The sequence below is a fragment of the Protopterus annectens genome, chromosome 12.part0 (genome assembly GCF_019279795.1).
Source record: "Protopterus annectens isolate FY-2018-M chromosome 12.part0, PAN1.0, whole genome shotgun sequence".
NCBI classification, from domain to species: Eukaryota; Metazoa; Chordata; order Ceratodontiformes; family Protopteridae; genus Protopterus; species Protopterus annectens.
This window is the reverse complement of record NC_056746.1, coordinates 474,590,252-474,613,831: the sequence shown is the minus strand read 5'-3', so window position 1 is coordinate 474,613,831 and position 23,580 is coordinate 474,590,252. Positions and strand designations below refer to the sequence as shown.

At 38.1% G+C, this 23,580-nt stretch overlaps 1 protein-coding gene across 2 annotated transcripts in view; it reads right to left on the bottom strand.

Annotated features, from left to right (window-relative positions):
• The window catches only part of CACNA1H (calcium voltage-gated channel subunit alpha1 H), a 2,347,924-nt gene that overhangs the window by 682,417 nt on the left and 1,641,927 nt on the right, over window positions 1–23,580 (bottom strand). For both annotated transcript variants that reach the window (XM_044089567.1, XM_044089568.1), the window contains exons 9-11: window positions 23,063–23,214; window positions 7,699–7,884; window positions 1,759–1,876 (exon numbers count right to left, since the gene is read on the bottom strand). In XM_044089567.1, the coding sequence (XP_043945502.1) occupies window positions 1,759–1,876; window positions 7,699–7,884; window positions 23,063–23,214 (456 nt within the window). The remainder of the gene's footprint in view (window positions 1–1,758; window positions 1,877–7,698; window positions 7,885–23,062; window positions 23,215–23,580) is intronic.

Below are 23,580 nucleotides of genomic sequence, written 5' to 3'. Positions count from 1 at the left end.
AACATATCTAACATGCTTACAATTTTATAAAGAGAAGATTAACAATCATGTCTGCGGGCAATACATTTGCATAGGAAATTTCACAATACTTGGCAGATAGGATAATTTTATAGAAGGCATGGTTGTGTCATGTTGAGATTACACAAATAAGTATGATGGCAGAAATAAAAAGAGACTGCTATAATTGGTCAAGCTTTTGAGTTGATACAGAGATCATGATTTTTTTATTAGAAGTAGCAGAGAAGGATTGTTAGAACTGGAGGAAAGGGAAGTTGGAGGGTGATAGAATGGGGAGGAATGGCAGAGATTAAGAAAGAGATTAGAAAAGTGGATGGTAGCTGATTCATCAACACAGGGAGCTGGAGAATATGTAGAGTGGAGTAGGGGGATATAAGATGGAAGAAGGGAGGTAAAGAAAAATGAGTAGAGGAGATAGTTACAATACAGATAGAGGTAAAAGAAAGAAGGCAAGTGAGGGCAAGGTAGGAGTGGACTAATCGAACTTGGTAAAGTAAAGGGGGTGAGAGTCAGCTAGGTTTAGAATAGGAACAGATACATGACCCGAATAGGAAGTCTTTTAATTTAAACTTGAATTTCTTGAAGTTACAGGTAGTTATAATCTCTAAGGGTAGTGTGTTCCATAGTTTGGTCACCAAGTAGGAGTACGGACATTATCTGGAAGTTTTATTTGGTTTATATAGAGTTAGAAGCTGTTTGTCTTCAGATTGGAGAGCTTGGTTAGGCATGTAGATTTGAAGTATTGATTTTTAAGGTAGGACAGGCTTTAGGATTGTAGACAATTTTATGGGCAATTGTTAGTTGGGTGTAGTTAAGATGCTGGGGGAATTCTAGCCAGTTAAGGAGCGCAAGAGCAGAAAAGTAGTACTTAAAATATGATATGCCTGTTGCAAATTTAGCAATTTTGTTATAGCAGGATTCAAGCTTTTTTTTTAGTGCATTCTGAACATTGTTTAAAATGTGGGCATCAGATTGTAAGGAGGATAGCAGATAGGTTGTGGCTAATGTTGTTTTGGTATCTGTATCCATGACATTTTTGTGCCAATACAGCATCCCTAGTTTGAGATGAGTTTTTTGATAGTGTTATGTATATGCAGGTCAAAGGTAAGTGTATTATCTAATGTTACTCCTAGTAATTTCATATATGGAACTACTTTGATTTCTGTGTTATTTAATGAAAATATTGTAAAGTCAGTTGAGCTCGCCCTTGGTGCAAAAAGGACGAGTTTGGTTTGGTTGGAGTTGAATAATAGTTTTACATTGCTGAGACAGAACTTGATGGAGGAGAAGATAGTTTGTGTTATCTGTCTGCAGTGTACTAAGTTGTTGGAAGAGTAGATGGGAGCTGAGTTGTCGGGTATTGGATTAGGGATCTTTAGCAGGATGCAGTATGGAGATTATTTATGAGGGTGTTAAAGAGGAAGCGTCCAAGGATGGATCCTTGTTGCATTATCCTTGTTATATTATCTGTGGAACTCAAATGCTGGGCACAATGAATAATGGGAGAAAAATCTTGAAATACAAAGCTATCACACTGCCCCTTTATGTCTTACTGTAAAGTGCAGAATTCTTTCATTTGTAGTGTACAAAATACATGCTCCACATTAAAGTACAGGATAGCAAAGTTCATTGATTAATCCAAGACTGTTGAACTACAAATCTTTTCTTCCAGCAGATCTAAAAAAATATAAAAACCATAACAGGATACATTAACATATACATTTCTCTCTGTAGTCTTACCTGAAAAACAGTTACAATGGCCCAGAGTAAGGAATCAAAGTTCTTCCTGTCAGCGATAGTGTCTCCATCAGGGGTCTTCAGGCAGAATTTGCACCCAAAAAGATGCATCCCAAGAATGCTGTAAAATTTAATAAGTAGTAATACATGTAAGCTATCAAATCTATAATAACTTATACAAGTCTTGTAAAGAAAGAAAGCTGACGTATACTGGTTATGACTTTTAACAATCAGACATTCAATGTATTATGCACAGCCACTCTACACTGTTAGAAGTTGCATTTCATAAGCTAAAGTACCTGGTTTTCTGCTAGCATAGTTTACGTCACCATTTCTCAAAGTAAGTCATCAGCCTTAGCTACAACTTTTCAATCTGGCTGCTGGCATCTGGTTTGAGACCTGCTGTCACTGATACACTAAGCTGCATCGACTATGGTATATTACTTTAGAAGCTTGATTATCTCTGAGGCACATGCCTGAAGAAGTAATGACTTTACCAGGTGACTAGTTGAAGGCATCTTTTTTCTCCAATCGGATTTCTCCCATGTTCCCACTTTATCCACACACATACATAGCTTCACTTTCACTTTCACTTTACTTTCACTTTCACTTTCTTTTCCGTGTCTTACTGCTTTTGCTTTCATTTTCTCTCTTTGATTCACTATCTTTGCTTATCTTTCATATTATCTGCCTCCTCTTCTGGGGCTTAAAGGGCAACTACAATCCCTAAATATAAACGCTCTACATCTCTGAGTATATTTTACCCCCTACAAAGTTATAGTTACAATGCCATGTACAGGTATAACATGATTCGATGTATCTCATGGTGGGTAGGCATTTTATTATAATACATCTTCCTTAATGCACACCAAGGACACAAGTATATGTACCCAAAGTCATTTCCTTGCTTTTTTACTGAAAATCTAATATATACTCTATCAATTTTCTAATATATCTCATCTGCTTTATTGTCACTATTGCAAATATGATTCACACACAATCTACAGACAGTTATTATATGACATTCTGAATTTGTATGTGGTCAAGAAGGCTATTCTCATATACAGAAATCTTCTAAAAATCAATATATTGCCATTAACTTTTGATGTCCAATCCGGAATTAATGGACATGCTCCACCTCAGAAAATCCAAATCCATCAGAGCCACGAGAGCAAGAGATTTGAACCTCAACACAGAAATAAATAGGACTTGCTGGAGGGACAGATTCATAACCCAGAGGCTCCCTACACTCTGGAACAGAATCCCAGTCCATGTTAGGCAGTGCCCCTCACTAACTCTCTTCAAGAGAAATCTTGACGAGTGGATGGGAGATCGTAGGTTTACCCCGGGGGTCATCTCTGTGTCACTACTAGACAGAGGCACAGTAAACTAAACCCTAAATGGGCATATTATTCTCATCCCAAGGGGTGGCGAAAGCCACACACACTCTGGCTAGGCTTGTAAATGCCCTAGGGCAGATAGCCTAGTATGAACCTATGAACCTATGTGTTATCATCCATATAAATCTTTATGACATGACAGTGCTTTTTCTCATCTTTATATTCAGAATTGTTTATTAAAGGAAGGTAATATCTGTAGCATGTTTGATTGATTGATTCTAAGCAAGCACTGACTTATGATAACTTTGTGATCTATATTCCTGGCTGAGCATTAAATAAGTCACTGTGGATCAGTGCTCTTACCCAGCAAGTAAATTAGAATAATATAAATAAAAAATGTTGGGTTTGTTTGAAATCTAATGTTTTTCCTCACAAATTTTTTTTTTATTAGCTTTTACATAGTATGGCCCATTAGATTTAAGATTTGTTTCTGGTGGTAGTGGTAGGAAAAATCTTCAATGCAAGCAGTTTTACCCCTCCTGTGGTTTCTTCCTACTGGTGCCATCACTTATTGATCCCTGAAAGTATAGGTTCATGACATACTTGCTCTGCTGACAGAACTGATTTTGCAGCAGAGGCTAGACTATCATGAAAAATATTACTTAGGCTGATTGATTTACTGAAGTTTGGATGAGTATGTGAGGAAGTACATAAACTAGCAACGCCTTACTCTTTACAAAGACAATTTAGATTATGCAGTGCCTACAGCTGAACAATGGCTTATTACAGTGTCTATTAATGCAGGAAAAGGACACAGGCTGGTGAGAGTCTCTGGAAAGTGATACTGATTCTATAACTTGAAATTCTGAAAGCAAGCAGTAATTCTGTGTAGAATCACTTTAAGTAAATGAAAGTAAGATGATACAGGACAGGACATGATATTAGAATTCCATCTTCTGGCAACACAAACTGCATTATGGAAATGGTGTCTAGCATAACAGAGTTTTGAATAGATAAAAATAGCATTATGATGCACATGTATGAATTAGGTGAAACAAATAATACAAAGAGAACTCTGATATAAAAGCACTTGTGTGGACTGTGAATTCAGGGTGAAGGAGGTAACGTGCTGAGGAATGGAGACAATACAGCAGTTAAAAGAAATGTTTCTAGCAGAAACATGTATACCTGAGTCTGTAAGCCATAACAGAAACAGAAATAGAAACCTGAAAAAAATGTAAAATATGAGAAGCTGAAACCAGGCACATGTACTGATTGCAAGAGAGGGGGTCATATTATGCGTGAAGTAAAAATCCAGGAAATTATTTTTGTAACTTGCAACAGAAGCTAAGGATTTAACAATGTGTAGCCCCATTAAATAACACACCCCACAGTTTCTATATTCCTCTGACTCGCTATTATATGGACTTATGATAGTAAGGTAAGAGGCTTGTAGACTGTTAGTGGAAGAATGATTGGTAAGAGTAACAGACAATAAAAAGAATAAATAATGTAGGATTTTATGAAAAAGTATGTGGGGGAAGGCTTGTGTGGGGAGTGGCTTAAATAAAGTGCTAGAGAAATGGAATGATCATTTATATATGTACCGTCAAAGCAAACGCACCGACCAGCACATGGCAGAAGCAGGGACAAAATTTACAGTATAGGGGTTCAAAGTGCAACAGACATTAAGTTTATTACAGTATTCATTTTAGTTGCAGTGGGAATGCATGGGGACTGGAGATATCATTTGCAGTAAATTCATAGAGAGAGAAGATGGATGTATTAAACAGGTATTATTTCCAATAAGTGTATTTATGGAATATGACAGAGAACCCATGGCAGTGATGAGCAATGTGGTATTTGGCAGAATAGAGTTGTGGCTATTATATTAAACAGCAGATGTAAATGAACCAAGAAGAATGGACATGAAATGGACGTGGCTTCAGTTTGAGGGTCCATTCTGCATCAATTTTGATTTGAAAATACCTATATACTATTTAGTGGTTTCATCTAATCTCTTATGCAAAGATGCTACATAAAAAAATACTTCTGTAAAAGACAAAACCAAATACTCTGATTCCTTTTTCTCCAAGTTGATGTGATCTTGAAGTTAGTTTACTTAGAAACTGGAGATTTTGGGGGACAGAACCTTCGCACTCGGTAGCAAAGAGGAGTGAAGCTGAGTTGCAGCAATGTTATTACCTGTTTTTCATGTGCTTCTGTATACTTATGCCATTAGGTTTGAAGAAATCAAACTAGACCTTCCAATTCACGATTGGCAACAACAAACATAATTTGCCATTAAGTTTGAAGAAATCAAACTAGACCTTCCAATTCATGGTTGGCAACGACAAACATAAGAAATCAGAACACTTAACTGAATAAAGGAGCTCTGAGCTGACTAGCAATTACATGAAATAAACCAAAAACAAAAAGTCAGCCTGTGTGTTGGTGCTGCTCTTTCAGAGAAAGGATTAGAGAACATATACATATAGTATGAATAAATGTGATACTAGAAATGCACTTGGTAAGCTTGTAACTAACGAAGGATCTATGCACACCTTTAAATTCCTTGTACTTGAGATGTTTTCATTATATATTAGGGGTGATGATATTAGAACTGGGACAGAAAAATTAGCAATAAAATGGATATTAATGCTTCAGGCAACTACAGGTAAGGGACTAAATGAATATGTCCCTTTAAAACTGGCTCTTAGGTCATGTGGCCTGAGGCGCTAGTTTTAAATTACTTAAATGTTTGTAATTTGTGTGATTTTCTAGATCTGAATAAGCACCTAGATACAGTGCGAAAGCGTTCATCATTTTACTGTGGTTTTATTGTTTTTATTGTTTTATTTAGTCATTATTAAAGTGTTTTATAAACTTAACAACAAACATAAACCTAACAAAAGTAGAATGATGAGGGCATTATATCTTTTATGTTACACAACGAACACAATTACCTTAATTTATTTTTAATTAAGAAAGAAGTTAGTGGAAAGAGAGAGGGGGATTAATACTTTCAACATTACTCTATGGTAAATGCCTAGTTGATGGCAGATGGAAATATTAAAAATATATCTAGTGGCGGCTGTGGTGGTGCAGTGGTTAGCGTTGCCACCTCACAGCAAGAGGTTCTCTGGTTCAATCCTCAGCTGGGGTGCCTTCTGTGCGGAGTCTGCATGTTCTCCCTGTGGTCGTGTGGTTTTCCTCTGGGGGTTACCTAAACTGATATTGCCTACTGTGTATTACTTTTATCTCCCACATACCTGATCCACCTGATTAATTCATCCTAAACTGTGATTCAGCTTATCGCACCATTACTGTTGTAAACCCACTACACACAGACTAGTACCCTGTTTCATGCTGCTGGCCTCTATTAGCTTTCCTAAACTAGTTGCTACTGTTGAATCTCCACAATTTCTACTCCTCATTCATTTTAAATTAAGGTGAATAAGAAAGGTCAAATGCTATAGAGGAAATATGTAGACTAGGCAGTATCCAGGTATAAGCTGTAACAGCAATACATAAAGGGATGCAAGGTGGTAGAAAGGGGTCTATAACACTTCATTGAAGCTTACTTACCTTGAATGGCTATTTATCAAACTGACATCATCGGACGGCCCTTCATCAAACGTTCACATCAGCAAATGTTTTTCCCAGTGGAGGAAGTCACTTGGCCAACATACAGAAATTTGCCCATTTCCCCACTGTATTGCGATCTTGGAGTTGGTATATATAGGTAGGTATGTGTGGAGGGTTGTGCCACTTTGGTGGGCTTGATGTACTTTGCCGTGTGTGTAGGTATGCTGGTCAAGTGATTTCTTACCATGAGAAAAACATTCGCTGACGTGAACTTTCGATGAAGGGCCATTCAATGATGTTGGTTCAATGAACAGCCGTTTGAGGTAAGTAAACTTCAATGAAGTGTTATAGACCCATTAGAAAGTGTTCACGGAAAATGGTTACCACGGATTGGTGATACTGGAGCGACAAGAAAAAAAGCTTAACAGATGGGCACAGGTTCATATGTGCTTACTAAGCCTAGGGCCAAGAAAACCACGGAGAAACTCAACCACATCACCCAGTACTGATGTGAGACTAACATTTTTCATTCAGATTTTCTTTACTATGCATCAATTCCCTCAAAGAGAGGTGAGCAGATGAAGTGCTTTTATTCTTCTCAATCCTTGTGAATGCTGCATTTGGAGCCCCTGCTGCTAATCAAAGTTTGGTAGCCTGGATCATAGTCATGGTTATATACTCCTATATTAGCAATACTGATAGCAGAAAAATGTTGCTGCAAGAGAGACTTCATGACATCTACACATTGTAATGAATTTCACTTCTGAACTTTGCCTTACCACATTATACCTCTTATACACTGTTAAGACACACTTTCATGCAATCACTTTACATGCATGCATTTTAACTAGATGTTTATATCATTTTGCAAATTATGTTATGTAGAAAGGGTCCGTATAATAAGAGCCAATAACAGAAAGTTAAACGTTTGTGCTGCTGATATTTACGTGACTATTTGCTTCATTTCTTTTTTTAGACTGACCCTTAAAATTCCAACTTTCTGAAGGAGCATTACCTGAAGATGAAGATGAAGAGCATAAGCAGCATGCAGAAAGTAGCCACATTGTCCATTGTCTTCATCAGGACTACCAGCTGACGTCGTAGAGCAGGCATAAACCGAACCAGCTTTAACACCCTGAGAAGCCGGAAGGTTCGAAGCACAGAAAGCCCTCCATCAGACTGGCCAATAATTTCCCACACACTAAAGTTAAACAATAAAGCAACATCATACACTTTTAGTAAAACATTAAAGCAACAGCATGCACTGAAAGTAAAACATTAAAGCAACATTATATACTGACACACAGGTATCAGTTGGAGATATATTCTTGTTACATTTATTCCTTATGTTAGTCCCATTCTACAAAACTCACAGCATTTACTAGCAAAATGACAATAACTGTATTTTTTGTTAAATAAGTTAATGCTTACGAATATTATGACTGCAAATGTCAGGGACAGCGCAGACATATTTCATGATGTAAAATTCAGTTTCATGAAACAGGGGGAACCATATTAAGTGTAAACCTTAGTATTTCTTTTAGAAATTGTTTGATGGTATTGATTTAAAGCACAGTGTAATCCAGTATTCAGTGTACTGTTCTCATAAAATTCTATTATGGTTTTTATACTGAAGTATGGATTTAAAGATTATTTCTGAACGGTGTACCATATTCTTACAATGGGTCTTTTTGACGTTTTAGTTCTGCAAGGCAATAATTCTGTGTTGAAGAATTGTGTGAAACAGGTACTTGATAGGCAACAGTACACAGTCATTTATACATAGTGTTTGTAAAAAAAGAAATAAAACTCATTTAAATTAGTGTATCATCAAAGCTAGCAAAATCAGGCATTAGAAGTAGACCAAATGGTTATCATACGAAAAGAGTGGTCCAGATAATTTATAATTATGATGCTTCTAGTTCAAAGTATGAATATTATATGTTATTGAATCCAAACTTAGCTCAGGTAGGAAATAATTGAAAGAATAACTTTTATTAGGTATTTTGTTTAAAGAGGCATTTGCAGTGTTTCATTCCTTTTTTTCTACCAACTGAAATCAATTAAGTAAGAAATTAATAAAAGACTGACATAACTTTTGTCATAAGGGCCAAATCTTCCTGTATATTATACAGATCTACTTCACATTATGAAAAGTCCAAATTATTGACCGTTACGACATTGAGATGGTAACATAAAATGCCTTAGAGTTAGCACATACAATTAGCAGGGGATATTGGGGGGCATGGCCCATCACATGGCAGTGCAGGGAGATTGCCCCCCTTGCAAAAAGATATATATATATATTTTTTTTGATGTTGTGCCCATTCACTGTGTTACCGCTTCAATGATTGAAGGTCAGTGTTCTGAACATTCAATGACGTGAACTAGATCCACATTATGCAGAGGAAGCTTTGCTGCCCACAGCAATTTTAATATATTCAACAACATGTAAAGCTGCTGCACCGTGGGAAAGGGATCAATCATGGCATTCCACTGCCTTATCTGATCTGAAAGATGACAGATTTTCAGGCGGTATAGCTTCCCTTCCCTCCTAGCCTTTTAAGGATATAAAATGTTCCAGAGAAACAGTTAAAAAGTAGTTTCCATAGTTACGTGCATTTCTGTGACACTTAGTTTATCGAGAAAATATCTTTTATGCATCACCACTATTGCCTTCTTTAATGGCCCAGCCCCCCCCCCCCCTTTTAAGGAAACCTCTGTAAAAAATTTCTCCAAAGCCAAATTCATGCTTCTCAAGTCAGAAGTAACAAACTTCATGACACCCATGTAGATGGGAACTGGAAGTTCAACTGCTGAATCCTACACTAAGGTGCTGTACTAGCACATTCACTCATGCATGGACTGAGCCATCCCAAATAGAACCAAGACGCTGTCCTCTAAAAAAAGCAAGCCAATCTGGTGGTCCCCTGCCATAAACAAGCTGTACAACAGAAGGAAGAAACTGTTTCAGATAAGCAGAAGAACCCAGGATACAAAAAACTCCCTCACCAGCCTCAGTAGAAAGCTGAGATCCCTTATAATATCTTCCAAAGCTAGTTACGAAAACAAAATTGCCAAAGATTCCAAAGACAACCACAAGGCATTCTATAGCTATGTCAAGAATCTAAATGGCAATACTCACATCTGCTCTGAGCTACAGCAGACTGGCACTGAATACTATAAATCCAGTATTCAGTGTACTGTTCTCATAAAATTCCATTATGGTTTTTATACTGAAGTATGGATTTAAAGATTATTTCTGAACAGTGTACTATATTCTTACAATGGGTCTTTTTGACGTTTTAGTTCTGCAAGGCAATCATTCTGTGTTGAAGAATTGTGTGAAACAGGTACTTGATAGGCAACAGTACACAGTCATTTATACATAGTGTTTGTAAAAAAAGAAATAAAACTCATTTAAATTAGTGTATCATCAAAGCTAGCAAAATCAGGCATTAGAAGTAGGCCAAATGGTTATCATATGAAAAGAGTGGTCCAGATAATTTATAATTATAATGCTTCTAGTTCAAAGTATGAATATTATATGTTATTGAATCCAAACTTAGCTCAGGTAGGAAATAATTGAAAGAATAACTTTTATTAGGTATTTTGTTTAAAGAGGCATTTGCAGTGTTTCATTCCTTTTTTTCTACCAACTGAAATCAGTTAAGTAAGAAATTAATAAAAGGCTGACATAACTTTTGTCATAAGGGCCAAATCTTCCTGTATATCATACAGATCTACTTCACATTATGAAAAGTCCAAATTATTGACCGTTACGACATTGAGATGGTAACATAAAATGCCTTAGAGTTAGCACATACAATTAGCAGGGGATATTGGGGGGCACGGCCCATCACATGGCAGTGCAGGAAGATTGCCCCCCTTGCAAAAAGATATATATATATTTTTTTTTGATGTTGTGTCCATTCACTTTGTTACCGCTTCAATGATCGAAGGTCAGTGTTCTGAACATTCAATGACGTGAACTAGATCCACATTATGCAGAGGAAGCTTTGCTGCCCACAGCAATTTTAATATATTCAACAACATGTAAAGCTGCTGCACCGTGGGAAAGGGATCAATCATGGCATTCCACCGCCTTATCTGATCTGAAAGATGACAGATTTTCAGGCGGTATAGCTTCCCTTCCCTCCTAGCCTTTTGAGGATATAAAATGTTCCAGAGAAACAGTTAAAAAGTAGTTTCCATAGTTACGTGCATTTCTGTGACACTTAGTTTATCGAGAAAATATCTTTTATGCATCACCACTGTTGCCTTCTTTAATGGCCCAGCCCCACCCCCCTTTAAGGAAACCTCTGTAAAAAATTTCTCCAAAGCCAAATTCATGCTTCTCAAGTCAGAAGTAACAAACTTCATGACACCCATGTAGATGGGAACTGGAAGTTCAACTGCTGAATCCTACACTAAGGTGCTGTACTAGCACATTCACTCATGCATGGACCGAGCCATCCCAAATAGAACCAAGGCGCTGTCCTCTAAAAAAAGCAAGCCAATCTGGTGGTCCCCTGCCATAAACAAGCTGTACAACAGAAGGAAGAAACTGTTTCAGATAAGAAGAAGAACCCAGGATACAAAAAACTCCCTCACCAGCCTCAGTAGAAAGCTGAGATCCCTTATAATATCTTCCAAAGCTAGTTACGAAAACAAAATTGCCAAAGATTCCAAAGACAACCACGAGGCATTCTATAGCTATGTCAAGAATCTAAATGGCAATACTCAGATCTGCTCTGAGCTACAGCAGACTGGCACTATATATACTGATCCCAAGGATATTGCCAAAATCCTGGCAGATAGATTCAGTGCCAACTTCACCACCCTCTCAACCCCTAAAGGGCCCATCTCAATACCTTTAGAATGCCAAATTCTGGCATTCACGGTCACTCAGGTAAAAACCGCACTCTCCAAAGCCAAGAATACAGCATCCATGGGACCAGACGACATCCCGGACTGTGTACTGCATGAACTACAAAATGAGCTGGCACCTCACCTATGTGTCATGTTTAATCATAGCCTTACCTCAGGCTTCATGCCCACAGAGTGATGCACAGCTACAGTCATCCCACTCCACAAGGGGAGATCCACTTTGGATCCTGGGAACTACCATCCCATCAGTTCGACGAGCCTGATCTGCAAAGCCATGGAACATATTATCATGGAACTTATAAACAAAGACACTGGCAACCTTCAAACACTGGACCCCACCGAATCTGGGTTCACAAAGGGCCAATCTTGCCTCCTGAACCCGATCGACTTCTTCAAATCAGTCACCAGAGCCGTGAACGAGGGTAAGGTGGTTCACACAGCCTGCGTGGACCTCGTCAAGGATTTCAACACTATCCTCCACTCTGGAATCATAGATAAACTTACTAAGCTGGGCATTAATCCCTATGTCACTCAATGGGTTGCAAACTGGCTTACTGACAGAACCCACACTGTAAAAGTAGCCGACTCCAAATCCAGCTCCAGACAAGTGACAAGTGGTGTACCACTGGGGTCTGTCGTGGGACCACTCTTGTTTGGCATCTACTTCTCTGAAGTACAGGCCAACACTAAAGGACTCTGGCTTACAAAGTTTGAAGATGACTGCAAGCTGGGAGCCATTATTGAATCCCCAAATGATGTGGATATACTACAAAAGGGCCTTACTGAGAGAGATGCAAAAATGTATAGTTGTCCCCTTTGGGAAAAAACACGTACCTTTGAACTACCACATAGGTGGAAGTACACTAAACTCCAAAAATGTGATAAGAGACCTAGGGACACAGGTGAACAGTGGTCTCACCTTTGATAACCACATAGCCACAACAGTTAGAAAATCCTTCTACATGGCACACCTCATCACTAAGGGCTTTTCATTCTGAAAAAAGGAGGTCATTGTCCCTCTGTACTCATCCCTCATTAAACCCATTATAGAATACAATACCCCATTTGGTATATACCTCATAAGACATCTGCAACAACTAGAAAGGCTGCAGAAATAACTCACAAAAAGAATCACAGGCCTAAAGCAGATGCCTTATGCTGACCGTCTAAAGAAACTCCAGCTATAGTCTGTCGCATATTGCCTACTCAGGGGCAATCTCTGCCTAACATACAAGGCCATGTCAAACCCAGAGTTGTTGGACATGCTGCACTTAAAGAAATCCCACACCCATGAGCCACACGCTCCAGGGATCTTAACCTTGTCATCACGATAAATAGAACATGCTGGAGGGATAGGTTCCTGACCCAGAGACTCCCCATACTCTGGAATAGGCTGCCCATACATGTCAGGCAGAGTACCTCAATGGTCCTCTTCAAGAGGAACCTTGACGATTGGATGGGAGATAGGAAATTCACCCCATGGATCACATCAGTAGCCCTGCTAGACAGGGGTCCAGGAAAGTAAATATTTGTGGGAAGCAATAGCCAGGGAATCATTATGGCTAGGCTTGTATAGGCCCTAGGGCCAATAGCCTAGTACCTACCTATGAACCTATAATGCATTAGCTGAGCTTTGAAACAAATGAAGGACTTCCCCTGAAACCAGATCTTGAAATAGTAATTAAACAAACAAGCTGTATGATTCTTTAAAGCTCACTGCTGTTTATATTTTTAAATAACATGCTCAATAAAAAAAAAATATTAAAAAAGTCTGAAATAGCATCTATACCCTTCTCCATACTGGAAAAAAAGAGAATCCCTGCCCAGATCCTAACTCCTCTGATCTGTCCCTGGCTTCTCAATTTAACTCTTTCTTTATAGATTCAGTAAACAAACTCACCAAATCTTTCAGAAACAATGCAACAGGCCAGGCCTCATCTCCCGCTGCAACCTCAACCCCCCCTAAACACCATTGATACTTTTCATCTCCCCTTCTCTTTTACACCTATTCCTTTTAGTACTATGAAAAAACTGTTACTAAAGCTGAAACCTTGCTCAGTTGCCCCTGATCAATTCCCACCAAACTTTCTCAAATTAGCCACCAATGGCATTGCTTTTCCCATTTCCATCCTAATAAACCATTCTATCCAAGAAGTCAAGGTAGGCTGTATGGACTGCCTTTCCCTCATCAATGGCCTTGGTAACTGTTTCAAAGAAGGCGACCAAGTTCAAAAGGCAAGATCTGCCCTTGACAAAGCCAAACTGGGTTGGGTCCAAGGTCTGCAAGTCCCCTATGTCCTTGTTTATGAGTTCCATTATGATCCTCTCCATAGCTTTGTAGACCAGGCTTGTTAAGCTTATGGGGCGGTAATTACCAGGGTCCGTAGAGGCACCGCCTTTGTGGAGTGGGACCACAGTTGCTGTACGCCACTCCTTGGGCACATGTCCTGTGGTAAGGCTAAGATTAAACAGCTGTCTTATGTGCGGGTTTAGTTCTTCATTGAGTTCATGTAGCACACAGCCGGGGACACCATCCGGTCCCATTGATGCTGTGTTTTTAGCTTTAGAGTGAGCAGCTTTCACCTGCGCATTTGAGATGCCTGGGAGGCTACACTCTGTTGGGATAGTTATCTCTCCTTTTGGGGGGGAGAGGGGGGTGAAGTTTGCACTGAACCTGTCTGCCATTATGTTGGCAATGTCTGTGGGTTCAGTGATTTTTGTATCATTTTGGACTAATTCTGAGCATATCTGGGAGTTTTCACCCAGGTTTCTGACATAGCTGAAGAAGGCCTTATGATTGTCTTTTGAATCTATGGCAATTTTTTTCTCAAAGTTGGCCTTGGATGATTTTATGAGGGATCGTAGTTTCTTGCTAGTACTGATCAAAGATGCCTTCCCTTTTTGGGATTTTGCTCTATCATGTAATAGCTTTCTCCTCTTATTGTAAAGTTTGTTAATGGCTGGGGTCCACCAGACTGGACGTTTAACCCTGGTAGAAAGAGTCTTGGTTTTATTTGGGATTGCCTGATCCATGCAGTCCTGAAGATGTTCATAGAAGGCATTTGTAAGGGCTTCCGCAGATTGGGTTGTGGTTTCCATTGGCTCGGGGCCTTGAAGGATACCACACCTGTCTTGAGTAGTGTAAAGTTTGCTTTAGAGAAGTTCTTCACTGTGGTCTTTTTTGTTTGGGGTGGGGGCGGGATGTGGATTTCTAGTGAGATTAGTTTATGATCTGATCTCACCAAAGAGGGATATACTTCCGGTGTGGAGCATTTTGTCCCCATGTTTGTGATGATGAGATCTAGTATATTTTCTCCTCTTGTGGGGACGGTGACTAGTTGTTCCATGGCATTTGAATTTATGAACTCAAGGAACCTTTGGGCTAGAAAGTTGGGGCTTGAGTAATGTTCCCAGTCTATATTCGGGTAGTTGAAATCACCCAATATGATGGTGTTTGGTGATACATTTATACCCTCCAGTGTCTTCAGGAAGGCTGTGTGGGTTTCCTGAGTTTGAGAGGGTGGCCTGTAGCATGCTACAAATTGTAGAGCAGTTTTGCCTATGGTTAATTGCACCTGGATGGTTTCCGATGCTTCGTGCGTAGCCACCAACCTGGAGGTGTGGGTATCCTTGATGAATATGGATACACCCCCTCCTTTTGTGGTATGGTCCGGGTTTTGGGGCCGGAACGCATGATATGAGGTAAAACCTGATAGTGCCGGAGTGCTCTCAGGAGCCTTGAACCAGGTTTCAGTCACAGTACAGACATCAATGTTCTCCATACTGAGAAGGGCCTCGAGTGCGTGCATTTTGAGATTTAGACTTCTGGCATTGAGCAGCATTACCCTTAGTTTCTTCCCGTTTTTGTTTTCTAGGGTGGTAGGTTTAGAATTTGAGCCTTGCCTAAAAAAGGCACTATGGGGGTGGCAAGAGCCTTAGCCAATATCCGGAATCCCAGGGGTGACAGGTGCAAGCCATCCCTTGCGAAGCAGCGTGGCTTGTCAAGCATGTCATCCCAAGCAGACAGACACTGGATCCCCTTTGAATGACACCAGAAATTAAGCCAATTGTTAAAGCTGATCATCTTGTCACTATATTGTGGCATCATTCTTGGTGAAGGAAGGATACTGCTCAGGGTCAGGGTCATACCTGCCTGGGTTACATAATCAGAGAGCTCCTCTATGTCTCTTTTCATGTAGTCCAGGGAGGTACGTCTCCGGTTGTTCACACCAACATGGACAATGACTGTGTCATACTTGTACTTGCTGTGGAGTGACCTGAGTGCTTGTGTTATGTGGCGGATTCTAGCGCCCGATAGGCAGCTTACCGTGATCTTCTCCTTGTTCAGCCTGGTGAGTGGGACGTCAGTGTGTCTGACTATGGAGTCACCTATGACAAGTATGTTTGGTGTTGTATTTGGCCTTAAGGGCAGTGACTGCTTTGCACACTGATTTTGTTTTTTATGTGTTGTTTGTGTGGTGTCTTGAGTTTGCAGTTGCTTGGGTGTCTGCTTTGGAGGCCTTTGCTGTTTAGGTAAATTTTTACTCAGAGCCTCCGAGTATGTCTTAGTGTGTTTATGTGTTTGATTCAGTGGTGTGGTTGAGTTATGTGAGACTTGTATTGTGGTGTGTGTAGTTGCCTTCTCCTCCTGCCTGGTCTTGCCAGTCCTGAGTTGAGAGAGCTCAGCCTCCAGTTTGGCTAAATAGCTGCATCTCGCAAGTGTTAGTGTTATGTGGGAGGAGGAGAGGGTTGTCCGTGTACATGAGGCAATTGTAACATTGCCTCAGAATTCCCAGATTCACCAACTGGGCAGGAGAGGACGCCAGCATCTGACCCTTCGACATGCTAGAAAGAATTATGAGTTGGTATGAGACAGAAAAGTAGAGGGCTTAGCAGGGAAGTGGGCACTCCTGGGGGGTTTTGCAAGTGATGGATTTGTATTATATAGGAGTGCTTGACCTGCAAAGAAAATGCTTATAAGACAAGGGATATGCTTTTAAGACAAGTGCTGAACTTTTTGAGAAGAAAAAGCAATTAGGAACAAGTGCTGTGCTTTTTAGTGAAGGGGTAAAGTGTTTAGGTTCCTAACAGAGCAGTTCTAAGGGAAAAATTGAAGAACAGACTTTATGGAGCCAGAAAAAGTTTAACCTTGTTAAACCGGCGCTGCCCGATGCTGCTCTAGTGGCAACTCCGCGCTAAATCGCGCTAAAGCACGTTAAGGCGTGCTGTTGATTGTACTTGAGGATAAAGGGCACCACAGCAGGAATACCAAAGAAATTCTAACTGACCCAGGAATACCTTCTATATCAAAGGTCATGAAGGAATTCTGGATATAGCCAGACTTGAAAAGAAAAGTCTACCACCTTTAATTGTGATTACTCACGTTTCAGAGTTAGAAGAAAGAATAGATGCTGCTGACTTATTGTAAATGAACATTAAGAGCAAGCTCAGATGGCCCAACAGTACAGTCACAACAGAAATGCTTGACTGGGTAATTTACAGCCAGATGGCAAAGAATTAGTCGGTTTCTACGGTTGAGATTTAACTCTTGGCTCGGTAGTGAGAAGCCTTATGAAGTGTTCAAGAAAATACAAAATATGAATTGCAGGTTAAAGCAAAAAGGATGCTATAAACCTAAGCAAACATCATAATAATATTTTAAGTCCAGGAAGGAATAAGAATTTTTCTTCTGCTAACATGGCTGAGGACAAAAGTAGAGATAAAATATTCAGAACCTGAAGTGCCAATGGAGATTCAGAATTCTGAACGAAGTGTATTTAGACAAAGTGTTGTCTGTCCATTGGGGAGGGATGTGCAGGAATTCCTTCAGTGAAGTAAAGATACCTTATCATTCTGGCAGTTGGTGCGGAGCTCAAGGTTATGAGCTTTAGCTCCTGTGGTACAGTGTTTGATTCCCACAGCACACATCTGTCTCCTGTTTGACCTTCAGCATGTCTGTTAACCAGACATTGCTCCTGGGTCTCCAATGAAAAGGTACTGTGCGTCCAGTGGGCCTGCCTTGTTAAAAAATAGGATTATTACATATCCTTAAGGAACAGAGATAGAGAGAATCAATTATGTCTGGAGACAAAGAAAATGTTACACTTGAGAGGACCAAAGAATCACACAGTGTGTGGAGTAGCATGATTGTTCTAGGACCCAAATCTGATGGCTGTATAAGATTCTGCAGTGATTTTCACCAACTAAATAATATTCTAAGATTTCATTCCTATCCAGTGCTAGGGGTTGATGAATTAATGGAAGGGTTTGGGAAAGCCTATTATTTAATCACAGCTGATTTGTCCTTTAGATAAGATATTAAGCCCAGGCTCTGTATTCAATAATGCAGACAGTCTCTCTTACATTTATAACCTGTTTGCAGTGGCTGTGCAGCCTCATGGTGCTTTTGTGCGGGTTATATAATGCAGTTTTTGGATGGACTATACACGGAGTGTATTTCAGTAAGACTTTATTAGATTTGGTATGGCCTCAGATCCCTAAGTGGTACAGAAGGGACTAATTTCCTTCAGATGTTAAAGAAGAGTGGGGCTACTGTTACAGAAAACTAAAGGAGGTTAGAGCTAGTTAGATGGGAGTTTCAAATTCTTCAATAAGGAAAGAAAAAAGACAATGTATGGAACTGGTCATTAATTTTCTCCTCTGGAAAAGAAAAGAATTTTATCAAATGAATTTTTCTTAGAAATGAATGTCTGATGCTACCCTCGGATTGAGGAGTGCTAGTTTTCGGGGAAGTGTATGAAGATAAAGTTGACTAGTGTATGTCTCCTGAAGCATTGGTGACTGCAATATTCTACTGCTTATGGGCTTGATAAGAAAAAGGTCTTTGTATACTGTTGAATGTAAATCTGACTGTTATTTCTACAGTATATGCTTAAACTCGTTTTACACTGGGGAGTGTTTGCTCAATTCTACTACACGGAAGAAACAATGGATACTTTAAAGACTGTGTACTGTACTGCACTCTGCTACATACTGTCAGCTGATGCTCTGGGTAATCCCCAGTCAGTCCATCCCCAACTTTGAGAAAAAAAAAAACAGTCCTCTGAAACGCACACACACACACACACACACACACACACACACACTCAAAGTAGATAATTTAAGAAAGTGTTTAAATGACTTTTGACACTGCACTCACACCCAGCCACCAAAGTGCCACTCACGTGCAGTGACTAAGTGGCTTCATACCTCTCAATCTCTTAGTGTAAGAAATCTGGACAAAGCCTAAAAAATGTGGCAGATTTCAAAAGTTGCTCTTATAAATACAGAAAGTTGCTAGAATAAAATGATTTCTGTTAGTATGTATTTTCTGAAGGACATGAAATCTGAAATTTAAATGTATGTCATTATTTGGTGACTTCAGTCCCCACTGATTTGCCAGAAAACCACAAATTTTATGAGAAACAGACCAAAAATATGAGGCAAAAATCTGGGCATTGTGCGAAAATCTGGATAGTTGCGAGGTATGACTGATTCTCTTTTATAATGCTGTTCACGCCTCTTAAAAGCTTTCACTCAGAACAGCTTCACTTCACCCTAGTTGTAGCTCTAGCTACAGGAACTACTTTCACTTCTGTTATGAATAAACTTATGTTGTGTACAAAGAAAATGAACTCACAGTCTGTAAAGGTGTTACTGAAACAAACTGCAGTTCTGCAAGGTTTGATTTATACAATTCACTACATGTATGCCTGCCTGTATGTGGAGTGAAGAAACTCTACTTTGATGTGGTTATTCCCCATTCAGTAGAAGTTAATATTTAATTTAAAAACGTCAAGACTGTTTGGCCTCAAGACATTTTATGTATGTATGTATGTATGCATGTATCTTTCTTTTTTTCTATCTAGCTGTCTATCTCTCTAGCTATATGATTTTAGGACGCTCTATTGACATGTAAAAGTATCAAAACTTAGCTAACTGATGTGTACATCTGGAGTTAGAAGCAGAGGTAGGGATAGTATTAGGAGTTAGCATACAAGCACTTGTGCATACATTCCCACTCTTAATGCAGAAACTTTCAGCTTAGCCACTATTTTGCCATTAAATCAAAATCCCACTTCTTACAGTAAGGCAAACATCAATTCTTCCTCTTTTTGGCATATACATACACACACACACACACACATATATATATATATATATATATATATATATATATATATATATATAGAGAGAGAGAGAGAGAGGGGGAGACAGAGAGAGACAGACATATATATATATATATATATATATATATATATATATATATATATATATATATATATATAAACCACAACATATATAAACCACAGCATACTTCATTCTGCAGGACAAGTCACAACAAAAACCTGTGGAAATAGTTAAGCGCTTTTGTTCAGCAAATGTTAATGGGAACCATCAGAGAAATTTACTGTAGTAAAATTATTCTTTATAAATAATATGTAATCCATTACATGCTCAAACAAACCCAATCACCCAATATTTTAATTAATACATACAATTCAATTTTAGAAAATGACTTGCTGTGCACATATAGTGAACTAACTTAAATTATTATTATTTAAATGCATTCAACCAATCTTTTAATATTTATATATATATATCTTAAAACTATTAAAAAAACATTAAAAACAAATACAACATATTATAACTCATTTTATAACTTTGCCCTCATCTAAACAAAGAGGTTATTAATAGACAATTTATCATTTATGCATGGGGTGCTCGTGACAAGCAACAACTCCTGCCAGTATGACTCCCCTCTTTCCAGAAATGCACCTCAGTTTCTTCATCATTCAAATATGGGCACCTTCTCTAATATAAAAAACAAAAACCCTTTAAACTTAATGTATTTAACAGCCCTTGCTTGTTGCATTTTCACTGTCAGCCCTTTTTATCACATAAATCTGTTGGTATATTCTCTTCCTTAATGTATTCTCACCTTTTACAATATAAAATGTCGGACATGAAAAGCATTGGGCTAAGTATATCACTCCCCCTTAGTACCACAGTCAATGCTACCATTGGGTGTTAATACTTTCAGTAATTTGTCACTGTAACATTGGTCAAATCATATATATATCTGCACATTTCTTCAAATCACTCATCTTATTCCCAGCACTCAATCAACAGCTGTGCCCTTTTTTCAAACACCGTTTTGAATTTCTTCCTTTCTTGTATTCTATTTTGGGAGGTCCCATCTAACTGTTTAAACATGTCAAAGGGTTAAAAAAATGTTCATTCAGTTCCTGCACAAAATATCCATGCTACTACATAATATTGAATGATTAGATGAATATATTTAAATAATAATAATTTAAAGTTAGTTCACTACATGTGAATGGCAAGTCATTTTTTAAAGTGCAGTATATGTATTGATTATAGTGTAGGACTGTGATGCTGGGTGATTGGGTTTATTTGATAATGTGATGGATTGCTTATTATTTAAAAAGAATAGTTAGTACTATAGAAAATTGTTCTGATGCTATTCTTATTAAAATTTGTGGAACAAAAATGCTTAACTATTTGAAAAAATTTTGGCCATGACTTGTCCTGGACATTAACATGTTTTTTTTTTTTTTTGTTAAAGTTTTGTTTCTTACGTTGAATAAGGGAACAATTTTTATATGTGTGTGTGTGTGTGTGTGTGTGTGTGTGTGTGTGTGTGTGTGTGTGTGTGTGTGTGTGTGTGTGTGTGTGTGCATTGTTTGACAGAGTGTATTAATCATTATACCTTTTTGTGATCTGCAAGAGATTCCAGCTATAACTATACATTTAAAATTAACTCTAGCATTGTAACTTTCTAAAGCTATAGCACAGACATCGTCAGCTCTCAAAACTCTTAACTTTTTAGATTTGTCTGTTAGGATTACTGATACAGGAAAAGAATATATCTGTATTTTTTTCTGGACACAGATTTCAGATTTCAGTTTCAATAAAACAGGCTGATGCACTGTCTCAGAACAGTTAAATCGCTTTAAAAGCTTCAGCTGTGGTAAATGTAACACAGAAGAATAAGAATTTCATATGTTACAAGACTATGACAAAAGAAAAAAAGAAATTCATCTTCAGAGCTTTTCTGACTTAAATGGCCCTGCTGATAAATAGTGTAGTACTTTCCTTGCTCTGAATAATTTATTATTCCCTCTTTATGTTGCTATAGCACATTAAATATTCAGGTTATTAGGACAATAAAAAGTGTGTTTTACAAAATTCATTTTAGTTTGTCTCCAGTTATACAAATGCTAGCATACATGCCAGTTCTCTCATTTTTTGCACTTTCTGTGATGTGAGTTATGCAATCGTTTTCTGAATTAGTTACTACAACTTTATAAGACATGAAGTTGTATTCCTTGCCAAATGTCTATAATCTTTCCCTTATTAAAAAGAAAATATATTTAAAAAGTAATTTACTGAAGTAAGCTAGTATGGAATATGACTTCGCTTATAGCAAGCTTGGCCCATTTGGTGCACTTTCATCTGTTCACTGTAACAAGGGCATCATACTCTGGATAACATCTATACAAGGTTTTCCCCAGCAATGCACACTTCTGGAGAGGCAGTCTGGCAGAGGTGATTAAGGTTGCAAGATGCTAATAAACTTCATTGTGTAGCTTTGGGTTTGATTACTTCATTGTCCAACTGAATACCCTGTGACTCCCTAAGCAACGTTTTTAACCAGACAAGCTTCATATGCTGATTTCTGCAAAAATCTTCATAAAAATGCACTGTGAATGAAGATATTTGATTTTTTTTTTTTTTTTGCAAGTCTGCAAGAACTGTTTGACTAAGCCCTTTAGTTTACCTTTATCTGAGCTCAGTCTGGGAATACAATTATTTTGTGCACTAATCTTATGAGTAGTTAAGGGAACTAATCAACGTTATACTACATTTAAATAATTGTCAGTGAAATTAAAGTAAGATGAAAACCAATTTATCCTAACATTCACAGCATCACTGTCATTTATAACAAATGCTTCAGTAAGAATTCATTGCAGAGTTTAGAGTTCTCTGACAAATCAGTCCTTTGCTATGCCTCAAGATCTTTCTCACATACAGAACTGACAGATTAAAACTGCTGAATTACAGATTTGATTTTAACGGCCAACTACTGTATTTTGCTGGATAGCAGGTTTCATATCAAAGAACAGTTAGGCTCATATAAACAGGTAGCAAAACATATGTACAAATTATGACATGTTGAGGAAAACACAGACCATGTAGTTATCTCTAAAATGTATGCTAATTTGAAATTGAATATATGTTACTGAATTTTTCCTTTGCTTTTGATGTACAGTACATGGAAAGTCAGTGTGAGTTAAATGTTGGGACAGCACTGCACCAATGAATCTAAGACACAGTACTAGAATCACAAATTCTTTACATTGTAGTCTTGTAAATCTTCTATATATTATGGTACTGCAGAGTAAAGCATATGCAAATATCACCAAATAAAACCATTTGTATGAAAAAATAACCACTTGACTTACCTAATGATGACAATAATCCCATCAAATATGTTGTAGGGGTTCTTGATATAACCAAAGAGACCAAAAGCAAGCAATTTGAGTGCCATTTCGAGAGCGAACATGCTAGTGAAGACAATGTTACTGATCTCCAATGCATCTGTTAACTCATCAGGCTGTAAAATAGTAAATAAAAAGTTATTAAACCAGAGGGCTAATTGGGTGTAATGGCAGCAAAATAATTCACAGAATGTTGAACAGCATATAATGTATATGCCTTTACGACACTATGGTTACTTGCAATAGTCTAATATTACATAACATCAATAACCATTATCATAAAATTGCATAATATATGGGATTTTATTTACAAGCTTGTTAAATATATTTTCTAATGCACCATTTAAAATGATCCCCGTCATAAGTCATTCACTTAAACACACACACACACATACATTTATATATATATATATATATATATATATATATATATATATATATATATGGGTCTACTTCATAACAGTGAAATTTCATATTGCTGA